The sequence below is a fragment of the Protopterus annectens genome, chromosome 17.part0 (assembly GCF_019279795.1).
Source record: "Protopterus annectens isolate FY-2018-M chromosome 17.part0, PAN1.0, whole genome shotgun sequence".
NCBI classification, from domain to species: domain Eukaryota; kingdom Metazoa; phylum Chordata; order Ceratodontiformes; family Protopteridae; genus Protopterus; species Protopterus annectens.
Window position 1 is genome coordinate 310,280,863 of NC_056751.1, and position 26,656 is coordinate 310,307,518.

The 26,656-nt window shown below is 43.1% G+C and overlaps 1 protein-coding gene across 1 annotated transcript in view; it reads left to right on the forward strand.

Moving 5' to 3' along the window:
• The window catches only part of QSER1 (glutamine and serine rich 1), a gene marked incomplete at its 5' end in the record, with an annotated part of 2,529,639 nt that overhangs the window by 2,091,179 nt on the left and 411,804 nt on the right, over positions 1-26,656 (forward strand). The window contains one exon of the mRNA XM_044059174.1: positions 163-260. Coding sequence (XP_043915109.1) covers positions 163-260 — 98 coding nt within the window. The remainder of the gene's footprint in view (positions 1-162; positions 261-26,656) is intronic.

Consider the following 26,656-nt stretch of genomic DNA (forward strand, 5'->3'; position numbering starts at 1 on the left):
TGCATTCTTCCAAAGTTCTTCATAGTTTCTAGTACAGTGCAAAAGAAGTTCTAGAACAAACCAAGATGTTTATTAAAATTGAAATATATGGAAAAGTGATAAAAAATATTAATGACTTAAAATTTTCTGTCAGGAAAACTTTTTATATTTTCTTTATTTCAGATAAACTTGCTTTACCTCAAGTGAATAAAATTGATGATGTGTTAAAAGACAATGGCAGAAGGATACTTTCCCAGTTAGAGTTGGATGAAGCATTCAAGGTATCATCATTTGTTTTTAAATGTAGTTTATTTTAATGTTATAGTATGAGTAATGTAGTTTATCAAGAATATTATGGCTGCCTTCTTAACAAATTATTCTAGATTTACTTGTGCAAGTTGCATTTTTGGTATATTATAACCTTCTAATATGCCAGCCACTCAGAACATTGCTTTGTAAACATCCATTTCAACATATGGTTTTCTGTGTTCAGTCCACTGCCTGTCAAGGTTTGACTTCATTGACTTGTGTTTTGAACAGATGACCAAGGGCTGTATTGGTGTGATGCTGAGCATCCTGTAGGAAGCACTAGTAGTAGTGGGTGGTATGTTGACTTCATAGTAGTTCTTTCATTTGAAGTGATTATGTGTTAGAATGCTTCATTTGAGGAGTCTCTTGGCACAGGCTGGATTTAGATGCCAGTCATCGGAACTATATGACACATTCCTTTGTAGCAGTGTGTTAAGAAACAAACAGGTTCTGATGCTTGAATAGTGGAACTTAGTACTGTAATGTTTGACGATCAGATTCAGTCATAACGCTTTCTTTGATGTCTGTGTTGTACAAATCTCCTCACTGCAGTCAGGCTGTCTGTGAAGTTGCTCTTTTCACTGGTTTCCAGTTGATTTATTTTGTTAAACTGGATTTTTTGTGTTTCTATTTATGAATTGTATTTAGTTTTCAGTCTGAATTGGTTAACAATATGTTAATGCAGTGACTATTTAATCTACTGCTCTTCCTCATATAGCAACAAATACAGTCTTGAATGTCAGAAGTTTTGCATGGCCATATGGAAACAGTATCTGAATATTTTTTGGAGTGACAGATCTTGACCTAGAGAGATTAGTTGTGATGAAGGAAACTTCTAACACTGTAGTCTCTTCAGCCACTTGTAATGGGATCATTTTGTTAAGCCACATGCACAATGTGCAGAAATGTCTAGTTATAGCTTTTTGTCTTGTGCCCCCTCTCCCAGAATCCAGAACTTTTTACTCTTCCTTATTTCTGTAAGGCTGATCACTGATTCCCACAAGTTCTGCCTGCTTCTGACTCATCAGAAGCTTCACTGCTTATATACAGTAGTATTTTGTGCAAGATAACTGAAAACCTACATCATATTCTGTAATGTTTAGTTTCCATTTTCCCTCCATAGGTTATTAGTTTGGTCCATTACCACATGTACTGTAGTTGTTAGCTGTTTATCATCTGCTTCCAGTCTCTGTGGTTATTTAGTAATGGAGGCCAGTATCTGTTTTCTGGTCAGCAGCTGTAATTGACCCACATTTTCTGAGTTGTGGTTCATCAGTGACTTGGAACAATTGTCCCTTTGACTTTCTGATCACGTAGCCTGGTCTTTCATTTGTATGAATCTCCTTACACCTTTGTGTTGTCTAATCTTTTATTTGTGGCAGATTCCATAAGAGTGTTCTCTGTGTGTGACCAGAAACATGATTTTTCTTGAGAAGGCCCCCTGCAGAGAGGCACTTAATCTCTTTCTGCTTACCTTCTCACCAGATGATATTCATGATTTTAGCCTACCATATTCAGGCCTGTTCCCTACTTGTCAATGCAGTGTATCCATGTGCCAGGTTAAAATGATACACCAAGCTTCAGAATCTTTATTTCTTTCTCACTGCTTAAATAGTTTAAAATTCTTTATAATGTGCATTGTTGGGGGAAGAGACTAAAAATATAATATAAAAACTGTGGTACTAGAAGCTTGTGTTCATGGGTATGAATAGCAAGATAAGCAGTGGAAATGTTTTAGCGTCTCTAGTTTTGTGTGCTGGTCAGGCATATTTTATCAACCAGAGGAGAAGTAGACAGTAATAAAGAGTTGAAGGACTTTATCTGGGAGGGGAAGAGGGCAAGGATCAAGTGGGATAAGTTTATCCTTCCAATAGAACAAAGTGGCTTAGGATTACCTGATTTGAAGGGCTATTTAGAGCTACACAGTTAAGGCTCATATGCATAAGACAAGCAGACAGCTATAATTCGAAGTGGAAAGTAATGATGATGAACCAGGGAGAAATTCAAGAAAAAAGGAAAAAGTGAGATTTGGGATACAGATCCTTAAGGAGAATAACAGCCATGCAGGATATTATATTCATAAAGTAGCAGAAAGTGTTCTAAGAACTAGGCAAACACTTTAATGTGGAAAGGAGATTCTGCTGATAGGGATGACTGCAATTAGGGGTACGGGGAATAGGCAAGAGGGGCCTGGAATTCACTGGAGAAAACTGACAGTGGAGCCAAGGTATTATAAGGAAACGACAATAGAATGGTAAGAGACTAAAAAGACATTTGGACTGCAAGCTAGAGACCGCCTTCCTTATCAGGGATTGATATCAGGGTTTGTGATGTCCGTGCACTGACCCAGTAATCAAGGAGCCTCAGTCCTCACCACTAGCACCAGTGTAGGGCGTCCACATTGGGAGGATAACAAGTACACGTACATTAAAGTACAATTTCCCTTAAGAGCACACAGAGTTCACATTCAGTCTAGGGCTGGTTTCGCCCTTTCTCCCCAGAACCCCAGTAAGACTCCCCATTGGCACAGCTGTAGGGTTCAGATCTCAGCCGAGTAGTCATTCCCAAAACTCCAGTACCCTCTCTGCCCAACCAGTGCTTTGTGTCCCTGCCCAAGTAGCTCTCACACACACACACACACAGAACTGGTTTATGTACATACAGATACTCCTGGGGAAGGCTGGCACAGGTTCATGAGTTATGCCCCCTTCTGCCCAGCTTATAAGGTAGTAATCCACTGCCAACAACTACTCATCAGCTACTGTAAAGGCCCTTGCCAAAGGGTGTCCAATTCCACTGTGTAATATTACTGTTAATCTAAATAGTAAGTGTAACCCAGGGCTAAGGCTATTGATGTGTCTGATATCACCAAATACATGCAAGTACTCTAAGAGCTTAAATTAACTGTACACAAAACAGCCACAGTTGAAAGGTTTAAAGTATTTAATAATAAATAATCAAAGCAGAAGACAGTACTTATTCATTCAACACAGTGACATTAGAGAGTTCAGAAATCACAGGAAAATACTTCCAAAACAACATTGTAGGGATAGTCTGACATAAATATAGAAAACAGCTAGAGTAATATGGCTATATTTCTATCTATATCTAAGAGAAATCACTGTTCTAAATTATACTTACAGAGCAAAGGCAAAAGTGCTGGTGAGTTGTTAGCTTCAGCACAAAATACAAAATGCTATTCTTATTTTCTGAGATGGCCCTTAAATTGATAATACACATTATTGCGGAGTCATTTCAGATTACATCATTCTTGACAGTTTTGCTGAAGTTTCCAAGGCTCAAAGAGCTCAAAAGTTTAGCATTTCTTCTTGATCTGCACCAACCAGGAAACCACAGCAGTAAAAAGCACTGACATGTGAAACCTAGTAATTATCTGTCTTGGGACAATAGAAAGAATTTCCTAGTCCAGACATCTGTCTACGAGCTTGAGATCATATACAGTTGTAAAATTCTTTACCTGTCAGCTTTCTTCCAGCAGGGTGCACTGTGGTTACATTTTTTAAGCTTGGCACATAACACAGTTTTCTTATATTTGTGAAACTAGCCTGTGGATCATATTAATATTTACAATGACATTATTTATAAAATTCTGTCTGGCTGGGCTGGCAGCCCCTAAGTTTTTCACCCCCCCCCCCCCTTGAGAACTCGAGCTAGTTTTTCAAGTGCCCCTTGAGAAACATTGCTTAAGAGGGTTGAGTCTATCTGGATATACCTTACCCCATTCCCTGTCTTGAGAACCCATCCGCCTTGGCATTGCTAATCCCACTGTGGTGCTGCACTGACATATATATGCTTGCAACCCTCTAGGCTCCACCTTAGTAACTTGGTATTTTGCTGCCTGGCTCGATGTAATTATGTCAGGGGATTGTGATCTGTAACTACAGTGAATTTCCTTCCATACAGAAAAGGCTGAATTTTCTGCAGTGCCCACACTATGGCTAGACATTACTTTTCTACAGCTGCATAGCATTCCTCCCTGCGTTGGAGCCTATGACTGCGATAAACCACTAGGTGCTCTTCTCCCTCTGATGAAGTCTGGCTAAGTACAGCCCCCACCCCATGGTTTGAAGCATCTACCTGCACAGCAAATGCTTTGCTATAATCTAGACTGGCTAACAGGGGGTCCTCCCAAAGCTTCTTTAAGCTTCTGGAATGCCTGCTCACATGCTGGGCTCCACACTACCTTATCTGGCCTGTTTTTCCTTGTCAGGTCTGTGAGGGGAGCAGCTATGGTACTATAACTGGAGACAAACTTTCTGTAGTACCCTGCTGTCCCTAAAAATGCCTTCACCTGCTTTTTGGTAACAGGTGGAGGCCATGCTTGAATGGCTTCCACTTTGGTAGGTTCTGGCTTGATCTTACCACTCCCCACTCTGTGTCCCAGGTAGGAGACGTCTGCCATACCCACCTGCCATTTGCTGGGCTTAATGGTCAACCCTGCCCTCTGTAGTCTGCCTAGCACCTCCCTGACATGCTGAAGGTGCTCTTGCCACGAATGGCTGTAGATGGCAATAGCTAGGTAAACAAGGGCAAACCCTCCTGCTCCTGCTAGGATATGATCTGCCAGGCTCTAGAAAGTCGCTGGGGCATTTTTCATCACAAAGGGCATCTTTGTGAGCTCATACAAGCCAAAAGGAGTCACAAAGGTTGACCTCTGTGTAGCATTGGGAGTCAAGGGCACCTGCCAGTAACCCGTGGTAAGATACTAATCCCCATCCAGCTGCTCTAGGGCTTCATCTGCCATAGGCATGGGTTAAGCATCTGCCTCTGTGACTATTTAATTTCCTGTAGTCCCCACAGAACCTGGTGCTGCCATCCTTCTTTGGCACCAGCACCACTGGGGAGGCCAAGGGACTGTTAGACTCCTGAATTACCCCAAGTTCCCACATTTCCTGTATCTCCTCCCACAGAGTCTGTTTGACACTCTCAGGCACCCTATACGGGGCCTGTCTAATAGGCCTTTGGGGTCCTGTATCCACTTGGTGCTGCACCAGGTGGGTGCACCCTGGTTTCCCAGTGAACATGTCCCCAAACTCCTGTAAGACCCCTTCACTGAGGTGTCAGTCTGAGCCTCACTGAGGAGATCAGCCACCAGATCTCCCTCAGACTCTTCATGCAGTCCACTGCAAATACTCAGCACAAAGGCCTACCTATCATAGTATGGTTTCATCATGTTAACATGGTACAATTTGTGCCTGTGCCTCCTGCCTAGCAGTTCTACTATGTAGTTAACATCACTGAATTTCCTTACCACTTTGTAGGGTCCCTCCCAAGCTTGCGTGCAGCTTGTTGTGTCTGACAGGAATGAGAACCTTTACCTGCTGCCATAGAGCATACTCTCTAGCTCGAGCATTCCTGTCATACCAGACCTTTTTTCTGCTGTTGGGCTTCTAGGTTCTTCTGGGCCAAGCCCATGAGTTCCCCGAGCCTTATCCTGAGGTTTAGGACATATGCCACAACAGACTCCTGGTTAGATTCACACTCACCCTCCCACTCATCATGAATTAAATCTAGAGGCCCCCTCACCCTATGCCCATACAACAACTCAAAGGGTGAAAAAAACATGGATTCCTGGGGAACCTGTCTGTAAGCAAACAGATGGGGCAAATATTTGTCCCACTCCCTCTTAAACTGGTCTGCAAATGCCCGTAGCATGGACTTGAGTGTAGAGTTTAACCTCTCAACAAGACAATTAGTCTGGGGATGGTAGGGGGTGGTTTTAGGTGCTCCACCCCACAGTACTTCCATAGACAAGGCAGCAGGTCTGACATGAAATTGGCACCTCTGTCAGTCAGTATTTATTTTGAGAAACCTACCCTGCTGAAAATCTCTAACAAAGAAAGCATTTGCCTTCTTTTCTGCCTCAAATGAGGGCAAAGTCACTGCCTCAGGGTATCTGGTAGCATAATCTACTACTACTAGGATATACCTTTTCCCTTTGGAACTTGGGGTACTCAGAGGCTGCACAGTATCAATAGCTACCCACTGAAATGGCTCCTCAATCACAGGCAAAGGCATCAAAGGATCTTTCACCTTACCTACCTTTTGGCACTGCTCACAGGTCCTGCAGTACCCTGTTACATCTCTGGAAATCCCAAGCCATTAAAAGTTCTGCATAATACAGCTCTCTGTATGTTTTATGCCCATATGACCTGCAAAGGGAATATCTTGGGCTATGGCTAGAAGTGCCAGATGGTAGGCTCTAGGCACTTAACTGCTGTATCCTCTCACCTGCTAGCCCTCCCTCAGGGGCCCACTCTCTATACAGTAACCCTTTGCCCCAGTATACAGATTACCCCTTCCCTTGAGAATCAGGTGCCTCACTAGCTACATGCCTCAGGCCTTGTAATGTGGGGTCTGAGAGTTGAGCCTGTCTCAGTTCTCTCTTTCTAACCCTTCCCAGCTCCCCTTCCACAGGAAGTCTGGTATCCTCTGACAGCAGTGCCTCACTGTCAGCCTGGGTACTACCCCTCACCTCTACCTTTGCAGTCACTTTGTCCAAGGGAACATCAGTACCAACAAGAAGCTGTGGCTCACATTCAGTCTCACTGCTGTTAGGGTAGCTCCCGCCCTGAAGTTACCACCTCACCAGTCCTGGCTTCAAGTGTGCGGTCCGTTTGGATCTCCCCCCAAGATACCAGTCCCACATGCTTGTCTCCGAGCCTGACTGTGTATAACTGCATTAACACACAGTACTGCCTTATCAAAATCCTTCCCTATCAACACATCTGCAGGATGGTAGTTTGGTACTCCTGTTGTCTCACGACAACCTACTCTTGGCATTTTGTCATTCCCACTTACTGGCTCTCACCTTTTGTTCCCCACCTTGCCTCTGTGGCCATCTGTATGCCACATGGTCCCACTGGTTGCATTACAAACATTTAACCCTGGGTCCTGGATGTGTACCTGGACTAGTGGCTTTCCTTGCTACTGGCCGATTCTGTTGGGGCAGTGTGGGTTGCCCGCCATGGGTTTCCTTAGATCTATGAGCAGCACTGGGTGTCCCTTTCCTGTGCATGGATGCCCTGCTTGCTTAGGTATAGGTCTCCCTTTTTCCCCAACTCATCTGCAGTAGAGCATTGTCTATCAGCTAATCATATCCTCATGTCCTCAGGCAAAGTTCCAAGAGCTTGTTCCCTCACCAAAAGGTCTGCCAGCACTTTAAAAGTGGTGACCTGACATCCACTCACCCACCTATGAAAATAAATGCTTAGTTTAGCAACTTATTTACACACACTTTCATCTGTCTTGCGTCTATGCTCACAAAACTTTTTAATTCTAGCAAACAATTCTTTACATCATTATAATTTAAAAAGTCATTGTCATACAGTTTGGACAATACAGTTACAGCTTTACCCATGGAGTAAGGGTGCCAGGAATCATAGCCAGAGCCTTTGGTCAACATCATACTATTTACATACCCTCTCAAACGGGTTATCTTCATTTCATTGACAGCCAAATCAACAAGACCAATTAATTGAAAAATCATTTCACTGACAACTCATTTCACCGACAGTTGTATATGGCCTGTTCCCCACTGTAGTGCCATTCTGGAGTTATAATAAATAGTAAGGGGGGTGTGGGGGGCACAGCTCCCCCACATACTTTGGTTGTATATTGTTTTCTACAAAACAGTTATTCATTGCACGTGTAAGTATCCATCTGTATAGTTTAAAACATTTATAATATGTGGGGGGGGCTTCACCCCCCACACCCCCCAATGTGGGGGGCTGTGCCCCTCCCTTACTATATATTGTAACTCCAGGATTGCACTACAGTGGGGAACAGGCCATATAACTGTTGAAGAAATGAGTTGTCAGTGAATTGGTCTTGCTGATTTGGTTGTCAGTGAAATGAGCTGTCAATGAAATGAAGGTAACCCTCTAAAACATATGAATGAAACTACCACAATTATCCCCCTCTGTAAACTGTGGAAGAAATGTATTGACCTTTTGTCTTTCTGGGGTTCGGTTACTCCCTTACCCATTACCTCCATGACTCTGGTGAAGAGTCAGCATCTCATTTTCATGTTGCCTCTGCCTCTCCTCCTCCTCCTCCTCAGCATCCAGGCGTAGCAGTTTCTCATTCTTCTCAGCCTGCAGACGTCGTAGTTTCTAATTTTCCTAAGTCTCTAGACGTCTCATTGTCTCTGCTGCTTCTATTTCCAAATGCTTGGCCTCCAAATCAAGTCTTTTTAACTCCAGACGGATTTTAAAGTCTTCTGTAGAAAGATTGTACATCTCCACAATCAGTCTGATCTTTCTCCTGGTTGCTGTTTTTTGATACAGCTGGGACCAAAGCTGCAATCATGTCTGCCTTAGTTAGGTTTCTATGTGCCAGTCCTTTAGCCTGGCACATCTCAGCCAACTGGCTCATTGTCAGCTTACCATACTCCTCTGCTGACATGCTTGCCTTCTCTCCCTGACTAACTAAGCTAACGAAAGAAATAAAACAATTGCGATCTGAACTCTTTGTGTTCACTGTGTGGCTGATTTAGAGTACAAAAACACATTCAGTGATCACTGTACACAAGCCACAGGAACTCAATGTCCACACCACTACAAGCCAATAAATATGTGATGTGGCTATCTGACTGAATATCAAACAGTTAATATTTGATGTGGATATCCCACCACTGCCAAACAATATATGACACCTGTGTGCTGGCCCAGTAATCAAGGAGCCTCAATCCTCACCACTAGCACCAGTGAAGGGCTTCCACATTGGGAGGATAACAAGTACACACACACTGAAGTACAATTACCCTTAAAAACACACAGAGATCACAGTCAGTCTGGGGCTGGTTTCTCCCTTTCTCCCCAGATTCCCAATAAGACTCCCCACTGGCACAGCTATAGGGTTCATATCTCAGCCGAGTAGTCAAGCCAAAACCTCCAGTGCCCTCTCTGTCCAACCAGTGCTTTGTGTCCCTGCCCAAGTAGCTGGCGCACACACACACACACTTTGAGATTTGGTTTATATGCAAACAGACAGACACTCCTGGGGAAGGCTGGCACACATTCACTAGCTATGTCCCCTTCTGCCCAGGCTATAAGGTAGTAATCCACTGCCACCAACTTCTTTATCAGCTGCTATAAAGGCCCTTACCAAAGGGTATCCAATTCCATTGTGTAATATTACGGTTATCCAAACAGTAAGTGCAATCCACAGATAAGGCTATTGGTGTGGCTTATATAGCATCACCAAATACATGCAAGTATTCTGAGAGCTTAAATTAGCTGTACACAAAATAGCCATAGTTGAAAAGTTTAAATATTTAATAATAAATAATCAAAACACAAGACAATACTTATTCATTCAACACAATGACATTAGAATGTTCAGAAATCACAAGAAAATATTTTAAAACAACATTGTGGGATAGTCTGACATAAATATAGAAAACAGCTAGACTAATCTGGCTATATTTCTATCTGTCTCTAAGAGAAATCACTGTTCTAAATTCTACTTACAGAGCAAAGGCAAAGTGCTGGTGAATTATCTGCTTCAAAACAAAATACAAAATGCCATTCTTACTTTCTGAGATAGCCATTAAATTGATAATACACATTACTGTGAGTCATTTCAGATTATATCATTCTAGACAGTTCTGCTGAAGTTTCCCAGGCTCACAGAAATCAAAATTTTAACATTTCTTTTTGATCTGCGCCTGCCAGGAAGCCACAGCAGTAAAAGACACTTTGTATGTGAAGCCTAGTAATTATCTATGTTTTATGACAATAAAAAGAATTTCCTAGTCCAGACGTCCTGTGTCTGAGCTTGAGATCATACACAGTTGTAATTTTTTTTACCGATCAGCTTTCTTCCAGCAGGGTGCACTTTTGAAGCCTAGCACATAATACAGTTTTCTTACATTTGTGAAACTAGCCAGTGGATCATATTAATATTTACAATGACATAGAATTATTTATAAAATTCTGTCTGGCTGGGCTGGCAGCCCCTCAGTTTTTCATAGGGTCTATGACACTGGATCGAAAATTATTTAATCAGTGGCTTTTAATTTGGAAATGCTGTTAATTGAAGTCACTTTTGTGATATCGCCGTACAGTGAAGACTGGAAAATTTGCCCTTTCCTCACTGTAGTACAGTCTTGCTCTGATGCAGATTTTAGTTGAATCCAGAACAGAAGCTGCTTTGAAAAATGGGATAATCGCATATAAATTGTTGCAATTTAACTGCAGGAATCAGTCAGAGGAGGTTAGAAAAGATTAGGAAGGGGGAGACTGGATAAGCATTTCACAAGGAAACAATGAGAAGACATATTTATGGCTCCCAATATACAACAAAGTCTAGAAGATTTAGGATTTTTGCTTGGAAGTGTTTGCATAGGTATTTTTATACCCGAAGCAGACTCCAAAGAATTTTTCCTTAGGTAGATGGCAAATGATGTAGATGTGATATGGAAGAAAGAGATAACTGGAAACTTATGTTTTGGGAGTATAATGAGGTGGTAGCTTTTAAAAATGTCTTGTAGACAGTACTCATATCAGAAATAACAGGTGAGCAAATAGGTGTAACTAAAGAAATGATTTTTTTTGAGCTGGGATACAGAATCTTAATTGCTTAGACATAGTAAGGCCTTGTTAAAATTAATTCTGGTGCCTGCCCAAAAAGCAATTGCTAGAAAATGGAAATCAGTCTAAACCAACTGTATTTGAAGTAGTGAATATTTTAACAGATGTAAAAGAAATGGAAGTAGGGTTTTTAGAAAAGGGTAGGAGCAAATTACATAGCAAAAATGGAGACTGTGGAAACAATACATGCAGAATAATGTTTTGGAGGAGTGAGGTTTAATGGAAGGCAGTAATTGTGTGATTCTTGTAATGTTGGATTGATTGCATAAAAGTATGTATGTGATGTATATGTAATGTTTGTAACTGTCAGCATGTTAACATAGCTCATTTTCTTTTATATATATTTTTATGTCTTAAGTGATCATTCATTAAATGTATTAAAAATGTGCACTGTTGGGCAGTTCACACACTCATTGCTTAGTAAGTGTGGACTTTCCATGAATGATTGTAGTAAGCAGGTTGTGAACTAGAACCAGCACAGGTATTCCCTCTTTGCCTTAGCTTAGATCATGGTGTTGAAGTAGTGCCAGAATTGCCATTGCTGCACCTAGCTATGTAAAGACTGCAGAGAGAAACTCAAGGCCTACCTCACCAGCCAGAGGCTGATAACAGTGGACAGAGTACACCATAAGAAGTGCCTAGAGGGTAATCCCCAGGGTTAGGCAGGAACCAGAGGGCATTAGGTAGCATAGGCACAGATGCGTGCTCTGCCATTTCTTCTATGATGGCTTTCACGTCCTTGTGAATATCAATTTCCCCAACCCAGTAGAGAATCAACATCCTGCTTATTGTCCTCTGGTGACAAAAGAGGTTGGGAAGAGAGGTGCTCCCACCTCCCCTTTGTTTCCCACGTCTAGGAATGAGAATCTGGCATCCATTTTCACTGTGCTTCAATAAATGGCTGTTTTGCTGTCTTGTGGTGTGGAGACTTGAGTTTGTGGAACATATCTCCAGGTTTTCTTGTCCAATGTGGTGGGTCCCCTCTTTTTGCCTTTCCCTAGCCTGGCCTAATTTCATATCATTTGAGCAGGTTCCATTGCTTTCTTTGGCATCATTTGCACCTTTGACTGCTCCTGCCCAGGGCTTAACGTCTTACAGTCTGTTTAATGCTTGCTGGCATATGGCCATGAAAGTGCATAAAAGTGCCATATACCACTTATTGCCAGCATTGGGAATGACCAAGGCATTCTGTTGATTACCAGCACCTCCAGGCTGTATTTCAGACTAGTGCCCCTCCTGTTCTACCTCATGGAGAGAGAGATGGATTTATTTCTTAGAGATTTAGCCCTAGCAGATCTTTTTCCTGTTCTAACTCCTCCATTGCTGGGTAATAGGAGGGAGCCATGGCCCCTTGTTAAGACTGACGGAGATAGTCATCCTGTTTGATCAGGTCTGCAACATATGGCCTTTCCACTGGGGAAACCTTGATTCACAAGATCCTTCACAGATTGGCTGTTGATCATCATTCCCACTACTGTCGTAGCTTTTAGGCTACATGGGTTATGTCTTGCCCAAGACACAACAACTGGCCCACTTCCAAGAGCCCTGGCTGCCTCCCTTGCTCCCACTGTGCCTGCTGATTGGTCAGCCCTAAGGAGGGAAAATCTTTAGCACTTGTTTGCCACCTTGTGAAGGAGCAGCTCTTAGGCTTCACAAAGAACAGCAACCAGCTTTCAGCTCCTATCTGGCAGATAAGTTTGCTTTACAGAACCCTTCCTCACAGAAAATATAACTTTATTATATATTCTATTTTGAAAATAGGAAGTGGTCCCTTTAAGAAGCCCAGCATTTCTTTATTACTGTCTGTTTCCTGTCCGGGACCACTGTTTTTAGCTTCAGCTATTGTGTGAGCTTTATTTATGAAGAAATGTACTGCTTATGTAAACTTTAAAAGTTTAATATGAGACTGTGTTTTATTTGTGCAGGAATGACTATGGGGCATGTGGTGCTTGTTTTCATGCTGTGACAAACTTTCCTATCATTTGTTCTGTCAGACTAATTTATATTTCCAAGGGGTTTCTTAGAGAATTTTAGTGTAATGCTTATGCATTACTCTGTTTTGGGGTTGACTTTGTATAAGAGAGAAGTGGCAAATGTGCTGCTTCTGTGAACTGTTTGACATCTTACCTTCTGACAGACTTGTTCCAACAGTTCTAGCTGCATCTGAAGCATCCTCCTCGGTCACAGCATGGATACTTGACCCAGATCCTGCTGGTTCGTTTTCCTGAATTTTTTCAAAGAAAAAAAAAACTACTTGCCAACTCACAGGGCTCAGTCTCCACCTCAGCCAGTGGTAGGTGACTCTATAGTGGCCAGCAGTTGTTCCTAAGACCACTCACCTCTGCAGTGTCCCCTGATGTAGTTCTTTTGTCCACCGTGGGCTGGGGTATCAAGCACATCCTGTTTGGCTGTTCCAGTGTCTGAGATGGGCATCCAAGAACTATCCTTTCTGGTGCATGGAGTTTCCAGAGGTTGCTGCTTGGATATGTTAGTGGGAGGAGTCCTCTTGTGGGGGGGAATATTCCATGCTCCAAGTTTTTCTGTGCAGATACCTGTAAAGAAACTACATTGTTCTCTAGCATAAATGGTATATATAAGAAAACAGGATTTTCTTTCCTCAGCAGAGAATTTGTTAAAACAGTCAGTCCTGGTACACTGTATGCAGTACCTGTTAAGCAGATAAGTAAAAAATATTCCCAAGGAAGACATGTCAGATGATTCTGACACAGCAACAGATCTTCATCTCCTGCAGGTTTTCTATCCCAAATCCTTATGGATAATGAATCTTGGTCTTCATATCCTCCTTTGGAGGAATTATCTGTTTTTTGTCAGTTTATTGCTAGAATGAATGAGGTTTTATAGGGGAGTAAATGGATGCTTCTCCGTGAATTGAGGAGATATGTGTTGCCTCATTCTGTATTTATTCATCACTTAGTGCCAGCCTTGGAGGAGGTAGATAATGATGTCTGGTAATAAGAATTCACAAGCTTCTGTCTCCAATGAAATATATATGTTTTTCAGTGTTTCTTAGACCAGTAAGCACTCTCCCTAGTTTGACCCTGCAGCTAACTTGACACTTGGGTCAGCAGGCAAAAGACATCCATTCCTTCCTTTGTGGACATAGAGGGAAAGACTTTGGATGCATTTGATGAGAAGTTTTTCTTCCACGTTGGCATCTAAATTTAAGTGTCTGACCTTAAATGGAAGTTTCATCTTTTTTGTACAGACATTTTGAAAAATGTATCTACCCACAAGTTCCCCAGAAGGTTGTCCATATCTTATTTTCATTATTTCCAGCATGACACAAGTATCTTAACATGCTTTAAAATGTGTGTGATTGTACAGATATTATGCCCTGGACCTCTGATTTTGCTGCTGTTTTGAGGAGGTATGCCTAGATATGTAACCAAAACTCTCTTGAGGAGATTGTCTAAAATTTAGAATTCACCTTTAAACAGGGAAGTTTTATTTGGCCCTTCTGCTACTGTGGTTCTTAAACAATTTGAAGCGAGACAGAAATTAATTCAGGGAGTTGCTTAGATTTTTCAGGCTTTCCCTCAAAAAATCTCCCACATCCTCTTTTACATTTAAGAAACAGAACAATCAGTCCCTGCCTTATCGGGCCAAACGGTGAAAGATGGCAGAGTAATTGTAAAAAAGAAGGATCTTTTCCAAAAAAGGGACAGTTTAAAACTTCAGAATGACTTTGCCAACATTCATCCTGCTTTTCCCTCCTGTCCTGCCCTCTGTCTCAAAACCTGTCACAACAACTGATTCTGTACATTCTCATTTGACAACAGACCATGACAGATTCATGGGTGTAACGATTGTTCAGGAGGGATACCTTTGGTACTAGATATAAAAAAATGCCTTTCAGGAGAGTTTCTTTCCATCCTCAGAACCAAACAGAATTTTTTCCCCCACACTTGTTTGCTCTTAGTGTCATAGAGTATTCCAGAGTATTTCTTTTACCAAAGAAAGAGATGACTTGGTGACCAGGTCTGACTTTCCTTCCTAAATCTTTATGTGGAAGTTCAAAAACTCTAGATGTTGACTGTTGAGGCTGTTAACTGTCATTCCCCAGGGAAGCTCTATGGTAACATTGGACCTAAAAAATAATGCATACCATCATGTTCCCATAAGCAAAGGATTTAGGAAATTTCTCAGATTTGTCTCCGAGTCATACTATCGGTTTTCTGCATTACCCTTAGGATTATCTACTGCTCCAAGGATGTTTACACAATGTCTAACTCCAGTCGTAGCTCATTGCAAACTGAATGGCACTTAGATTTTTCCTTTTTTGGCCAAATTACTTGTTTGCACAGTTTGTTCTCAGATGTTGAGAGTCTTTGGCATGGGTTTCATCTCTTCTGACCAATATGGGATTCCAGATAAACTTTCAGAAATCATCCATGACGCCATCACTTAAAATTGTCTTTCCAGAATGTCTCGGGCGCACTGCAGCAAAAGTCCTTTTTGACACAGGAGAAGATGGATTTTTATCTGGAAATTTCAGTCTTAGACTTCAGCCAGAGAGTTTCTCAGAATTGTGAGATTCGTGATATCTATGATTTCTCATGCTTCCTTTTGCCAGGATGCATGTGAGAACAATTCAATAGAATCTTCAAAAAAAAAAAAAACACTTGGATCTTACACTTGCGTCTTTTGGATTTCTAGATAACCAGTCTTAGGCTTTATAAACGAAGAGCTGTACTGGTGGAGACGACAAATACAGGCAAATGCAGGTCAGCCCTTTACTTCTCACCCTTCAAATCAGTCAGTAATTAGAGGTGCTTTAAATTTTCCACAGATTTAAAGCTGCAAGGCCATTGGGACTCTTCAGACAGACCAAAGCAGATACATTTGAGATGTTGGCTGTGGTCAACATTAAAATCTCTTCACCTATTTTCCCCAGGACCTCTTTGGGTGATTACAGACAACACCCCAATGATGTGGTACATGTACAGATAAGAGGGCATAAGGTTGTGCCCTCTAAGCAGGCTGGCTATTATAGCCTAGAAGTTAGCTCTTCTGTACTTTTCAACTCTCCAAGCATCTTGCTTTCTGTTATAGAAATCGTAGCGGTAGATTAGTTGTGCAAGACTAGGGCAAATCCTCATGGATGGAAATTGAACGGGGGGGGGGGGTATTCCAGGAATTTATTCAGTTGTGGGGATCACCTCAAGTAAATATGTTTGCATCTTTTCAAAACAAGTATCTTTTCAAAACAAGTATATTTTCTTTCCCTTGGAATGGAATATTCCTTTAAGCATTTTCACCTTTTTCCCTGAGTTCCAGGGTAATTCTGAAGACTCAGACGAACTCTTTAGAGATAATTTTGTTGACGACCTTTTAGCTCTGGCAATGTTGGATGTCCTTCCATATCACTATTGCAGTACTTTTCACTAAAAGGATCTCCTCCCAAGGGTAGCCTGATGTCTAGCCAGTATACCAAAGCCTTAGGTTGTTATGCTGACATCGTACATCACACACATGCTCTCCGCTGACAACATAGGGCATAAAGTTGACTTGCAGACACCCAAACGTCAAAACAACTTTGCCACCAGTCCGAACACCATCTCTGATTGTCTATGTGCTGGTTACCAAGCCATTTCCAGATAAGAGCCCCATTAGGGTTTTTCTTCTTACATACTTTGTTGTTGGATTACATGTCGTCCAGAAAGGGGAAATGCCAGTGTGGGAAACAGATTCCCCATAAGGACAGTCATGAGCAGTGTTTGTTTTGCGTACTTCTCACGACCATATGTCTTGTCCTGTTTGTCAAACGCTTGTCCCGAAAACTCTGCATAGTCGTCTCTCCTATGTGGCTATTTACCTAGAGAGAAATGTCTTAAATTTTTGGCTCAGGGTACAATGGCAGAATCATCTGGCCCAAGGGTCCGCTGTCTGCAAAGAAAAAGCCTAAGAACATTTGGTTGGATCCTTCTGTTGTACCACCTCCCTTGGATGTCTCACTCAAGGCTGGTGAAGGCCCAGAGGTTTGCTCGGTTCTTGAGTCAGATTCCTCTACCACAACTACTTCGGAGGACAGCATGCACCCTGCTTCTCGCATGTCCTTGGAGGCTCTGCAGATGTTAAGGGGGACCCACAGCTGATTATATTCAAAGGGCCTAGAGGTGTTCCACAGATTCTTGTTAAAGAGGAGATTCCCACTACGCTCATTGGTGTTGGCAGGGGTCTGAACCACCCAAGGTGTTTAGGGATGAGGTCCCTTTGAAAAATAAATGTAAGACTAAGCATATTTCCCCTGTTCCCAAGTATCCCCGTGAATAGCAAGATTTCACACACTGTTTAATGCTCTTATGGGTTTAAAGTCCTCTCAGGGAGTCTCTTTCTGCTCCCTCCTTCGTCTTCCACTACCCTTAAGAGGCCTAGGGAGCAGGTTTCATCTCATGAGGAAGTAGATTTTAATGAAGAGTCTTTGACCTATTTCTCCAAGATTCTTTCTACCTTGGATTATGGTTCCAAGGCAGAGGACTCTATTGGTCCATATTCTCCTTTTGAGGAAATTTCCTTTGAGGATACTATTTTTCATATGATGGAGTTTTTTAGGTGGGACTGTACCCAGGTTTCAGATGTTCAGCAGTATTATGAGCTTCATGTGAAGTCTCCAAGCGCTCTGCTGTTCCTCCTGATATTCATTGTGTTTCACTGTTGCAGTCATTACAGTTGGGTTATCCTGCTGGCAGGCTACCCACAGTCGGCCCGAGTTCCAAAGTCTGGGTCCGGCGTCAGTTGCTGTCACCTCCTACCTGACGTCAGTGTGCCAGGGGTATAAAAGATGCAGCCGACACCATTTTCTTCAGTCTTTCTTGCCGTGCGGTGCCCGAAGCAAAAGCAGTTCGCAAGTGCCAATCGGCCGACTCCTACTGAGATTTTCAAATTCGAATTTCAGATCTGAAGTCTTCATTAAAGCCAAGTACCCCGTTGGGGAAACTTTTTTCTTGCTCCAGACCGATGTCAGAAAAAGTTAATAATTGTATTTCTTGTGGGAAGCAAATACCTCATAAGGATTTTCATTCTTACTGTATTCCTTGCCTAGGCCCTGACCACGACATTGCTAGTTGTCGGTTTTGTGCTAGATTTAACCAACGCACTATTAAGCGTTGGTACGATTTTGCATTTCATTACTTTGGCAGAAGATTAATTTATATAATGCCGTCGATCAGCCGACTACCGGAGTTTATAAAAAGCACAAAGAAAAAGAAAAGGACAGGCATCCGAGGTCCAAAACCAACGACGAGGCTTCCGTTAGGCCTGCCGCAGGTTCACCGGTTCTCAGTGAAGCGCTTTCGCAGCCCCTGACGCCCGCTACCTCAGAGCCACAGGTCTCTTCTGACTCCCACGTGATGCCGACTAGGCCGCTAGAAACTCAAGGTATTGGACACTTGGAAACTATTCCCTCAGATGGGTCCAGAGCCGCTGAGCAGGCATCGGCTTCTGAGGGTGTTTTCAGGCCTACGCAGTTATATGTAAAGCCATCTTCAGCTTCAAAGGCAAAGACTAAAGCAGCTCTAAAGACAAAGAAAACAAGTACAGCATTCTCCTGGACAGGCCTCCATGCCTAAAAAACAGATGCTTAAAATGACTGAAGACCTAATTACTTTGATCAGGGGTTCCCAACCCTCTCCTGATAAGAGACCTAGGCAAGACATAGAGTATGAATCTTCAGATCAGGTTTCCATTTCTTCTGATTCCTCTTCTGAACAGGAATATTTCCTTCCTCCCTATGAGGATTCTGATGCTGAAGAATCTATCCCTTCAGCCTCACCTCCTGAGGATTATTCTTTTGGTGAGACCTTGCATACTATGAGGGAGCATTTCTATTGGGAGAGCCAAGATTACTCAGAATCCAAGAAAAGGCTCAGAGACTTCCTTTTATTACCCCAGCACAGGCCCCTTGCTATTCCTCCTGTTTTAGACATTGTAGATTATGTATTTTCAGAGTCCGGTCTGTCTCCTGACCCTTTACCACCAGCTCCTGTTAAGCCAGACAGGTACTACAGGGTTCCTGATTCTCATAAATTTCTTTACAAAAACCCTGCTGCTGACCCAGAAACTATTTCTCAGGGTCCCAAGGGGGTCAAGGCTTCCACTGCTAAAAACCCTATCCCCTCTGATAGGGATTCAAGGGACCTGGACAGATGGGGGGAAAAGATTTATACTTCTGCTACCTTGGCTGTAAGAGCTTTAAATTGTCAGTTTCATATGCTTAAATATCAGCAATATCTTATGTCACAGCTTAAAAAGAAAATGTTGACAAATTCAGAATGTGCAGAAAACAAAGAAATGCAGGATTTATTGCATGCAGCTGAACAAGTGGGAAGGCATACTTTGCAAAGTGGTTTTGATTCTCTAGAGGCCTCCTGTAGGGCCACAGTTACAGGTTCTGTCATTAGGAGGCATGCTTGGTTAAAAGAACAGAATCTGCCCGATCATGTTAAAGCAAAGCTTTTAGATGCTCCATTACAACATGATACCTTGTTTGGTGTTAAAGCAGAAGTGTTGAAGAAAATGGAGGACAAAGCTAAATCTATGCAAACATTGAAGGATTTCTTACAGGTACAGCCTCCCAGATTTAGCAGGAACTGGCCTACAAGGAATTGGTCCTTTCCGCTGTCAGACAGGCCACAAAGAGGCAGATACAGACGCACCAGAGGCAGATCACAGCCCCAAGGCTCATATAGGCCTAAACAATGGGGTGCTTCTACCTCCAAAAGCGGAGAGGAAAAATCACAGCCATACAGGAAACAGTCTCAATGACTTTCCCCTGCCAGCACCAAGCACTTATCTTCTGGCAGCTCCTTTGGGGGGGAAGCTAGCACTTTTTTCATAAAATTGGCACATGATCACCCAGGACAAATGGGTCTTAAATATCATATCTCAAGGCTACAGGTTCCACTTTCACACCCTGCCAAGGCCAAACGGTATGCCAGACCTGCCACGCAATCAGTGGGCAAAGGCACAAAAGCAATATGTTCGTCGTGTTTCACTGTTGCAGTCATTACACTTGGGTTATCCGCCGGCAGGCTACCCGCAGTCGGCCCGAGTTCCAAAGTCTTGGTCCGGCGTCTGTTGCTGTCACCTCTTCCCTGACGTCAGTGCGCCAGGGGTATAAAAGATGCAACCGACCCCATTTTCCTAAGTCTTTCTTGCCGCTCGGTGCCCGAAGCAAAAGCAGTTCGCAAGTGACGGTCGGCCGACTCCTGAGATTTTCTAAATTGAGTTTTGGAACCAAAGTCTACAATAAAGCTAAGTACCCCGTTGGGGAAACTTTTTCTTGCTCCAGACCGATGTCAGTAAAAGTTAATAATTGTGTTTCTTGTGGGAAGCAAATACCTCATAAGGACTTTCACTCTTACTGTATTCCTTGCCTAGGCCCTGACCACGACGTTACTAGTTGTCGGTTTTGTGCTAGATTCAACAAACGCATTATTAAACATCGGTTTGATTTTGCTTTACATTATTTTGGCCGAAGGTTTAATTACATAATGCCGTCACAACAACCGACGACCGGACTTTATAAAAAACGCAAAGACAAAGAAAAGGACAGACATCCGAGGTCCAAAACCGACGACGAAGCCTCTTCTAGGCTAGTCGCCGGTTCTCAGTGAGGCGCTTTCGCAGCCCCTGACACCCGCTACCTCAGAGCCACAGGCCCTATCTGACAGCCACGTGGAGACACCGAGGCCTGTGGAAACGCAAGGTATTGGGCCTACGTAAACTCTTCCCTCAGATGGGTCCGGAGCCGCTGAGCAGGCATCGGCTTCTGAGGTTGTTTTCAGACCTTCACAGCTTACAATTTAGCCCACTACAGCAGCCAAGGCAAAGTTAAAAACACAATTAAAGACAAGGAAACAAGTACAGCATTCTACTGAACAGTCATCCATGCCAAAGAAACATGCTTAAAATGGCCGAAGACCTAATTACTTTAATCAGGGGTTCCCATCCCCCTCCTGACAAAAGGCCTAGCTAGGCAAGACACTGACTATGATTCCTCTGACCAGGTTTCTATTTCCTCTGATTCCTCTTCTGATCAGGGATACTCTCTCTCTCCCTATGAGGACTCTAATGCAGAAGAGTCTATACTTTCAGCCTCTCCACCTGAGGATTATTCTTTTGGGGAAACCCTGCACACCATGAGGGAGCATTTTCATTGGGAGAGCCAGGATTATTCAGAATCCAAGAAAAGGCTCAGCGACTTCCTTTTATTGCCCCAGCACAGGCCCCTGGCTATTCCCCCTGTGCTTGATATTGTTGATGATGTTTTCTCTGAATCTAGTCTGACTCCTGATTCTTTACCCCCCTGCACCAGTCAAGCCAGACAGGTACTGCAGGGTCCCTGACTCTCATAAATTTCTTTACAAAACCCTGCTGCAGATCCAGAAACAGTTTCTCGGGGTCCTAAAGGGGTTAAGGCTTCCACTGCTAAAAATCCTGTCCCCTTAGATAGAGATTCCAGAGCTCTGGACAGATGGGGGGAAAAAGTTTACACTTCTGCTACTTTATCTGTAAGGTCTTTAAATTGCCCGTTTCACATGCTTAAATATCAACAGTATCTCATATCATTGTTAAAGCAGAAAATGTTTTCAATTTCAGAAAGTCCTGACAGTAAGGAAATGCAGGATTTATTGCATGCAGCTGAACAAGTGGGAAAGCATACTTTACAATGTGGTTTTGATTCATTAGAGGCTGCTTGTAGAGCCACAGTTATAGGCTCTGTTATTCGAAGGCATGCTTGGTTGAAAGAACAAAGTTTACCTGACCATGTTAAAGTTAAATTATTGGATGCTCCACTACAGCATGATACTTTGTTTGGTGTTAAGGCAGAAGAGGTGTTAAAGAAAATGGAGGATAAAGCAAAATCTATGCAGACAGTAAAGGATTTCTTACAGGTTCAAGAACCCAGGTTTAGCAGAAACTGGCCTTCAAAAAATTGGTCATTTCCGGTGTCAGACAGGCCACAGAGGCAGATACAGATGCCCAAGAGGCAGATCTCAGCCCCAAGGCTCCTACAGACCTAAACAATGGAGTGCTTCAGCCCCCAAAGGAGAGGAAGACAAATCACAACCTTATAGGAAACCGTCCCAATGACTTTCCTCTACAGATGCCAAGCACTTACCTTTTGGCAGCACCCCTAGAGGGAAAGCTAGCACTTTCCTCAAAAAAATTGGCACATAATCACACAGGACAAATGGGTACTGAATATTGTTTCTCAAGGTTACAGGTTCCACTTTCACATGCTTCCAAAATCAAGAGGTATGCCAGACCTGCCACAGAACCAATGGGCAGAGGGGCAAAAACAAATTGCTGCGCTCATGGACATGGGAGCTATTCAAAGAGTACCACAGCAAGAACAGGGACAAGGATTTTACTCAAGACTTTAATTAGTACCCAGAAAGGACAAAGCCTGGAGACCAATACTGGACCTGTCAATCCTAAATACTTTCCTGGATGTTCCAAAATTCAAAATGTTAACATTACAGCAGCTTCTACGCATACTGGGCAAGAAGGCTTGGGTAGTTACTTTGGACCTCAAGGAGGCATACCCAATCAGACAAACTTGCAGAAGATACCTCAGATTCATAGCAGGCTCAATGCATTACCAATTCCCTGCACTGCCCTTTGGCTTATCTACTGCGCCCAGGGTCTTCACAAAATGCCTGGCACCGGTAATTGCATTTTGCAGACAAAAAGGAATTCAAATATATCCCTACTTGGACGACTGCCTTATTCAAGCAGAGAGCAAGGACATTCTACTAAAGCATCTGGCATTTATAAAAGGATTACTAATTTGCCTAGGGTACACAGTAAACGAAAAGAAATCAAAACTAGTGCCCTCTCAAAAGATAATATTCCTGGGTGCAAGCTTAAATACAACTGCCCAGATGGCTTATCTCACACCAGACAAACAAAGGCAACTGACTCAATACTTTCAACTGATGGCAGCAAAGACCCAGCTCCCTGCAAGAAAAATTCTGCAGGCCCTGGGCTTCATGGCGTCCTGCATTCTACTAATTCCATATGCAAGACTGCATATGAGGAAACTACAGTGGTATCCAAAAAGTGTTTGTCTCAACATTGTCACAGCCTGGAGACAATCATAACTTTAATTTCTTGCCTACAACAGGAGTTTCGATGGTGGTCCCAGGCCTGTCACCACAACAAGGGACAGTCTTTCACCTTGCCCACAGCCAGGCAGACAATAACAACGGATGCATCGGATTATGCCTGGGGGGCACATATGGCAGGGAAATGTATTCAGGGCACGTGGCCCAAGGAACAAATGCATCTTCAGTCAGAAAGAGATGCTAGCAGTACAGAATGCCCTGACAGCTTTCAAGGACCTACTACATCCAGGACAACTACTAATAAAGACGGACAACACCACATTTATGTGGTACATAAGCAAGGGGGCACACATTCCTACCCCCGCAGGCAAGCCATGACCTTGTGGAACACAGCACTAACCTATCAGGTACATTTGCAGGCACAATTCCTGCCAGGAGCAAAAAATACACTGGCAGACGAACTAAGCAGAAATCTCATGGACCCTCACGAATGGAAACTAAATCCACAGGTGTTCAGCATGATAACAAGGAAATGGGGACACCCAGACATGGATCTTTTTGCCTCCCCTCACAATTGCCAACTACAGAAATTCTACACAAGAACTTATCACTCTCAAGCATGGAAAGTGGATGCTCTATCATTCAGCCGGAAAGCTCTGACAGTCTATGCCTTCCCTCCAATGCCTCTTCTTACCAAAGTGCTCCTAAAAGTCAGACAAGAAAGGCCAAAAATGATCCTGATTGCCCCAGACTGGCCACGCCAGCACTGGTACCCAATCCTAAAGAGCTTGTGTCAGGGCCCAGCTTGGCCTTTACCTCAAATTCCTCATCTTCTGATTCAACAAAACAGTCAGATTCTGCACAGGCAACTCAGAACCTTAAATCTGGCAGCATGGCAAATAATGTAGCCACTCAGACTGCACCTCTCTCTAAAGCTGTTATGGATGTCATTTTAGAAGCCAGGAGGCCCAGCACTAGGAATTCTTATGCAAAAAAATGGAAGAGATTCTGTGCTTGGAACCAGGCACAAGGACTCAACCCACTTGTTCCAAATATACCTCAGATTTTACAATATCCAAGTGAGATGCTGGACAAAGGCCTATCTTTCTCATCAATTAAAATCCATGCCTGTGACATTTCAGCTCATTACAATACGGAACCTCCTATTTTTTCACATCCTCTACTAAGACAATACCTCAGGGGGCAAAAAATATAAGACCCCGAAGGAGAGCACCAGTACCAACTTGGGATCTCAATTTTGTTTTAGAAAAACTCACACTGCCTCCTTTTGAACCAGCCAGCACAGCTGATATAAAATTATTATCATGGAAAACTGCTCTGTTCCTAGCAATCACTTCAGCAAGGAGAGTATCAGAGTTACAGGCATTAATGGCTGTGGAACCTTTCATCATTTTCCACCAGGACAGGGTTTCTCTCAGGACAAACCCAACATTCATGCCAAAAGTAGTTTCCAATGTGGCCCTGAACCAAACCATTCATTTGCCAACTTTCTACCCAAATCCCCAGAATAAAGGGGAGAGACTTCTGCACGCTTTGGATATACACAGACAACTACGATTCTACTTGGACAAAACAAAAGCTTTCAGAAAAACTGAGCAACTGTTTGTAGCCTATGCTGCAGGATCACAAGGAAAACCTATCACAAAGCAGACCATTTCAAAATGGATAGGACACTGCATCCGCTTCTGTTACACACAACATGGCAAATCAGTGCCTAAGATCATTAGGCCACATTCTACCAGAGCAACAGCCACTTCAGCAGCCTTTCTCAGAGGAGTACCAACCAAAGACATTTTAGAAGCTGCAACCTGGAGCTCAGTGCACACTTTCACCAAGCACTACCACTTGCCTCTCTGCTCTAAATCCAGAGCAGGCTTTGCCACTGCAGTCCTGCAGGGCCTGGTAGCCTCTCCAAATCCAATCTAGACCCAGCCACCCAACCTCAGCTTTGGGATTCAACCCAAGTGTAATGACTGCAACAGTGAAACACGATGAACATAGTACAGTTGTGTACCTACCATAAATGTAGATGTTCGAGTGTATTCACTGTTGCAGTCCAGGTTACCCACCCACCATCCCCCTTTACTTTGCTGGGACTTCTCTGTACTTCTCAACTCTATACAACCTATGTGGTGTATTTGCTTGTAGATGAAGGAAATGTTTATATTAGTACATGCATGCTTTTTGGCATAATTTTATTTTTCCAGCCTACCTATCTGGGGGCACCTGACATCTGAGGCAAGAAAAACTGAAGAAAATGGCGTCGGTTGCATCTTTTATACCCTTGGCGCACTGACGTCAGGGAAGAGGCGACAGCAACCGACGCCGGACCAAGACTTTGGAACTCAGGCTGACTGCGGGTAGCCTGCCGGCGGATAACCCAAGTGTAATGACTGCAACAGTGAATACACTCGAACATCTACATTTATGGTAGGTACAAAACTGTATTTTTCATCCCTCATGGACATGAGAGCCATTCAGCAAGTACCACAGCTAGAGCAGGGACAAGGATTTTACTCAAGGCTATTCTTGGTACCCAGAAAGGACAAAGCCTGGAGACCAATACTGAACCTATCTACCCTAAACACATTCCTGGATATTCCAAAATTCAAAATGTTAACTCTGCAGTAGCTTCTTACCATGCTGGGCAAGAAGGCTTTTCTTGTGACTTTAGACCTAAAAGAGGCATACCTGCATGTCCCAATCAGACAATCATGCAGAAGATACCTCAGATTTATAGCTGGCTCAACGCACTACCAATTCTCTGCACTGCCCTTTGGTTTATCTACTGCGCCCAGGGTCTTCACAAAATGCCTGGCACCAGTAATTACATTTTGCAGACAAAGAGGAATACAAATATATCCTTACTTGGATGACTGCCTTATTCAAGCAGAGAACAGGGACATCCTACTACAGCATCTGGCGTTTGTAAAAAGATTACTAACAGGTCTAGGGTACACAGTAAACGAAAAGAAATCAAAGCTCGTACCCTCTTAAGAGATAATATTCCTGGGTGCAAGCTTAAATACAACTGCCCAGATGGCTTATCTCATGCCAGACAAACACAGACAACTGACTACTTATTTCAAAATGTTGGCAAAAAAGACCCAGTTATCTGCAAGAAAAATTCTGCAGGCTTTGGGCTTCATGGCATCCTGCATACTGCTAATTCCATATGCAAGACTGCATATGAGGAAACTTCAGTGGTATCTTAAAAGTGTTTGGACTCAACATTGCCACAGCCTGGAAACAATAATTACCCTCAGTCCCTGCCTGCAACAGGAGTTTCGATGGTGGGCAAAAGCCTGTCACCTCAACACGGGACAGCCATTCACCTTACCCACAGCCAGGCAGACATTGACAACAGATGCATCAGGTTATGCCTGGGGGGCCCATATGGCAGGAAGATGTATTCAGGGCACATGGTCCGCAAGTCATCTACATATCAGTCAAAAAGAGATGCTAGCTGTTGAGAATGCCCTGACAGCCTTCAAGGATCATCTTCATCCAGGACAACTACTGATAAAGACGGACAATACTACAATCATGTGGTATATAATCAAGCAGGGGGGCACGCATTCCTACCCCCTCTGCAGACTAGCCATGAACTTGTGGGACACAGCACTGACTTACCAAGTA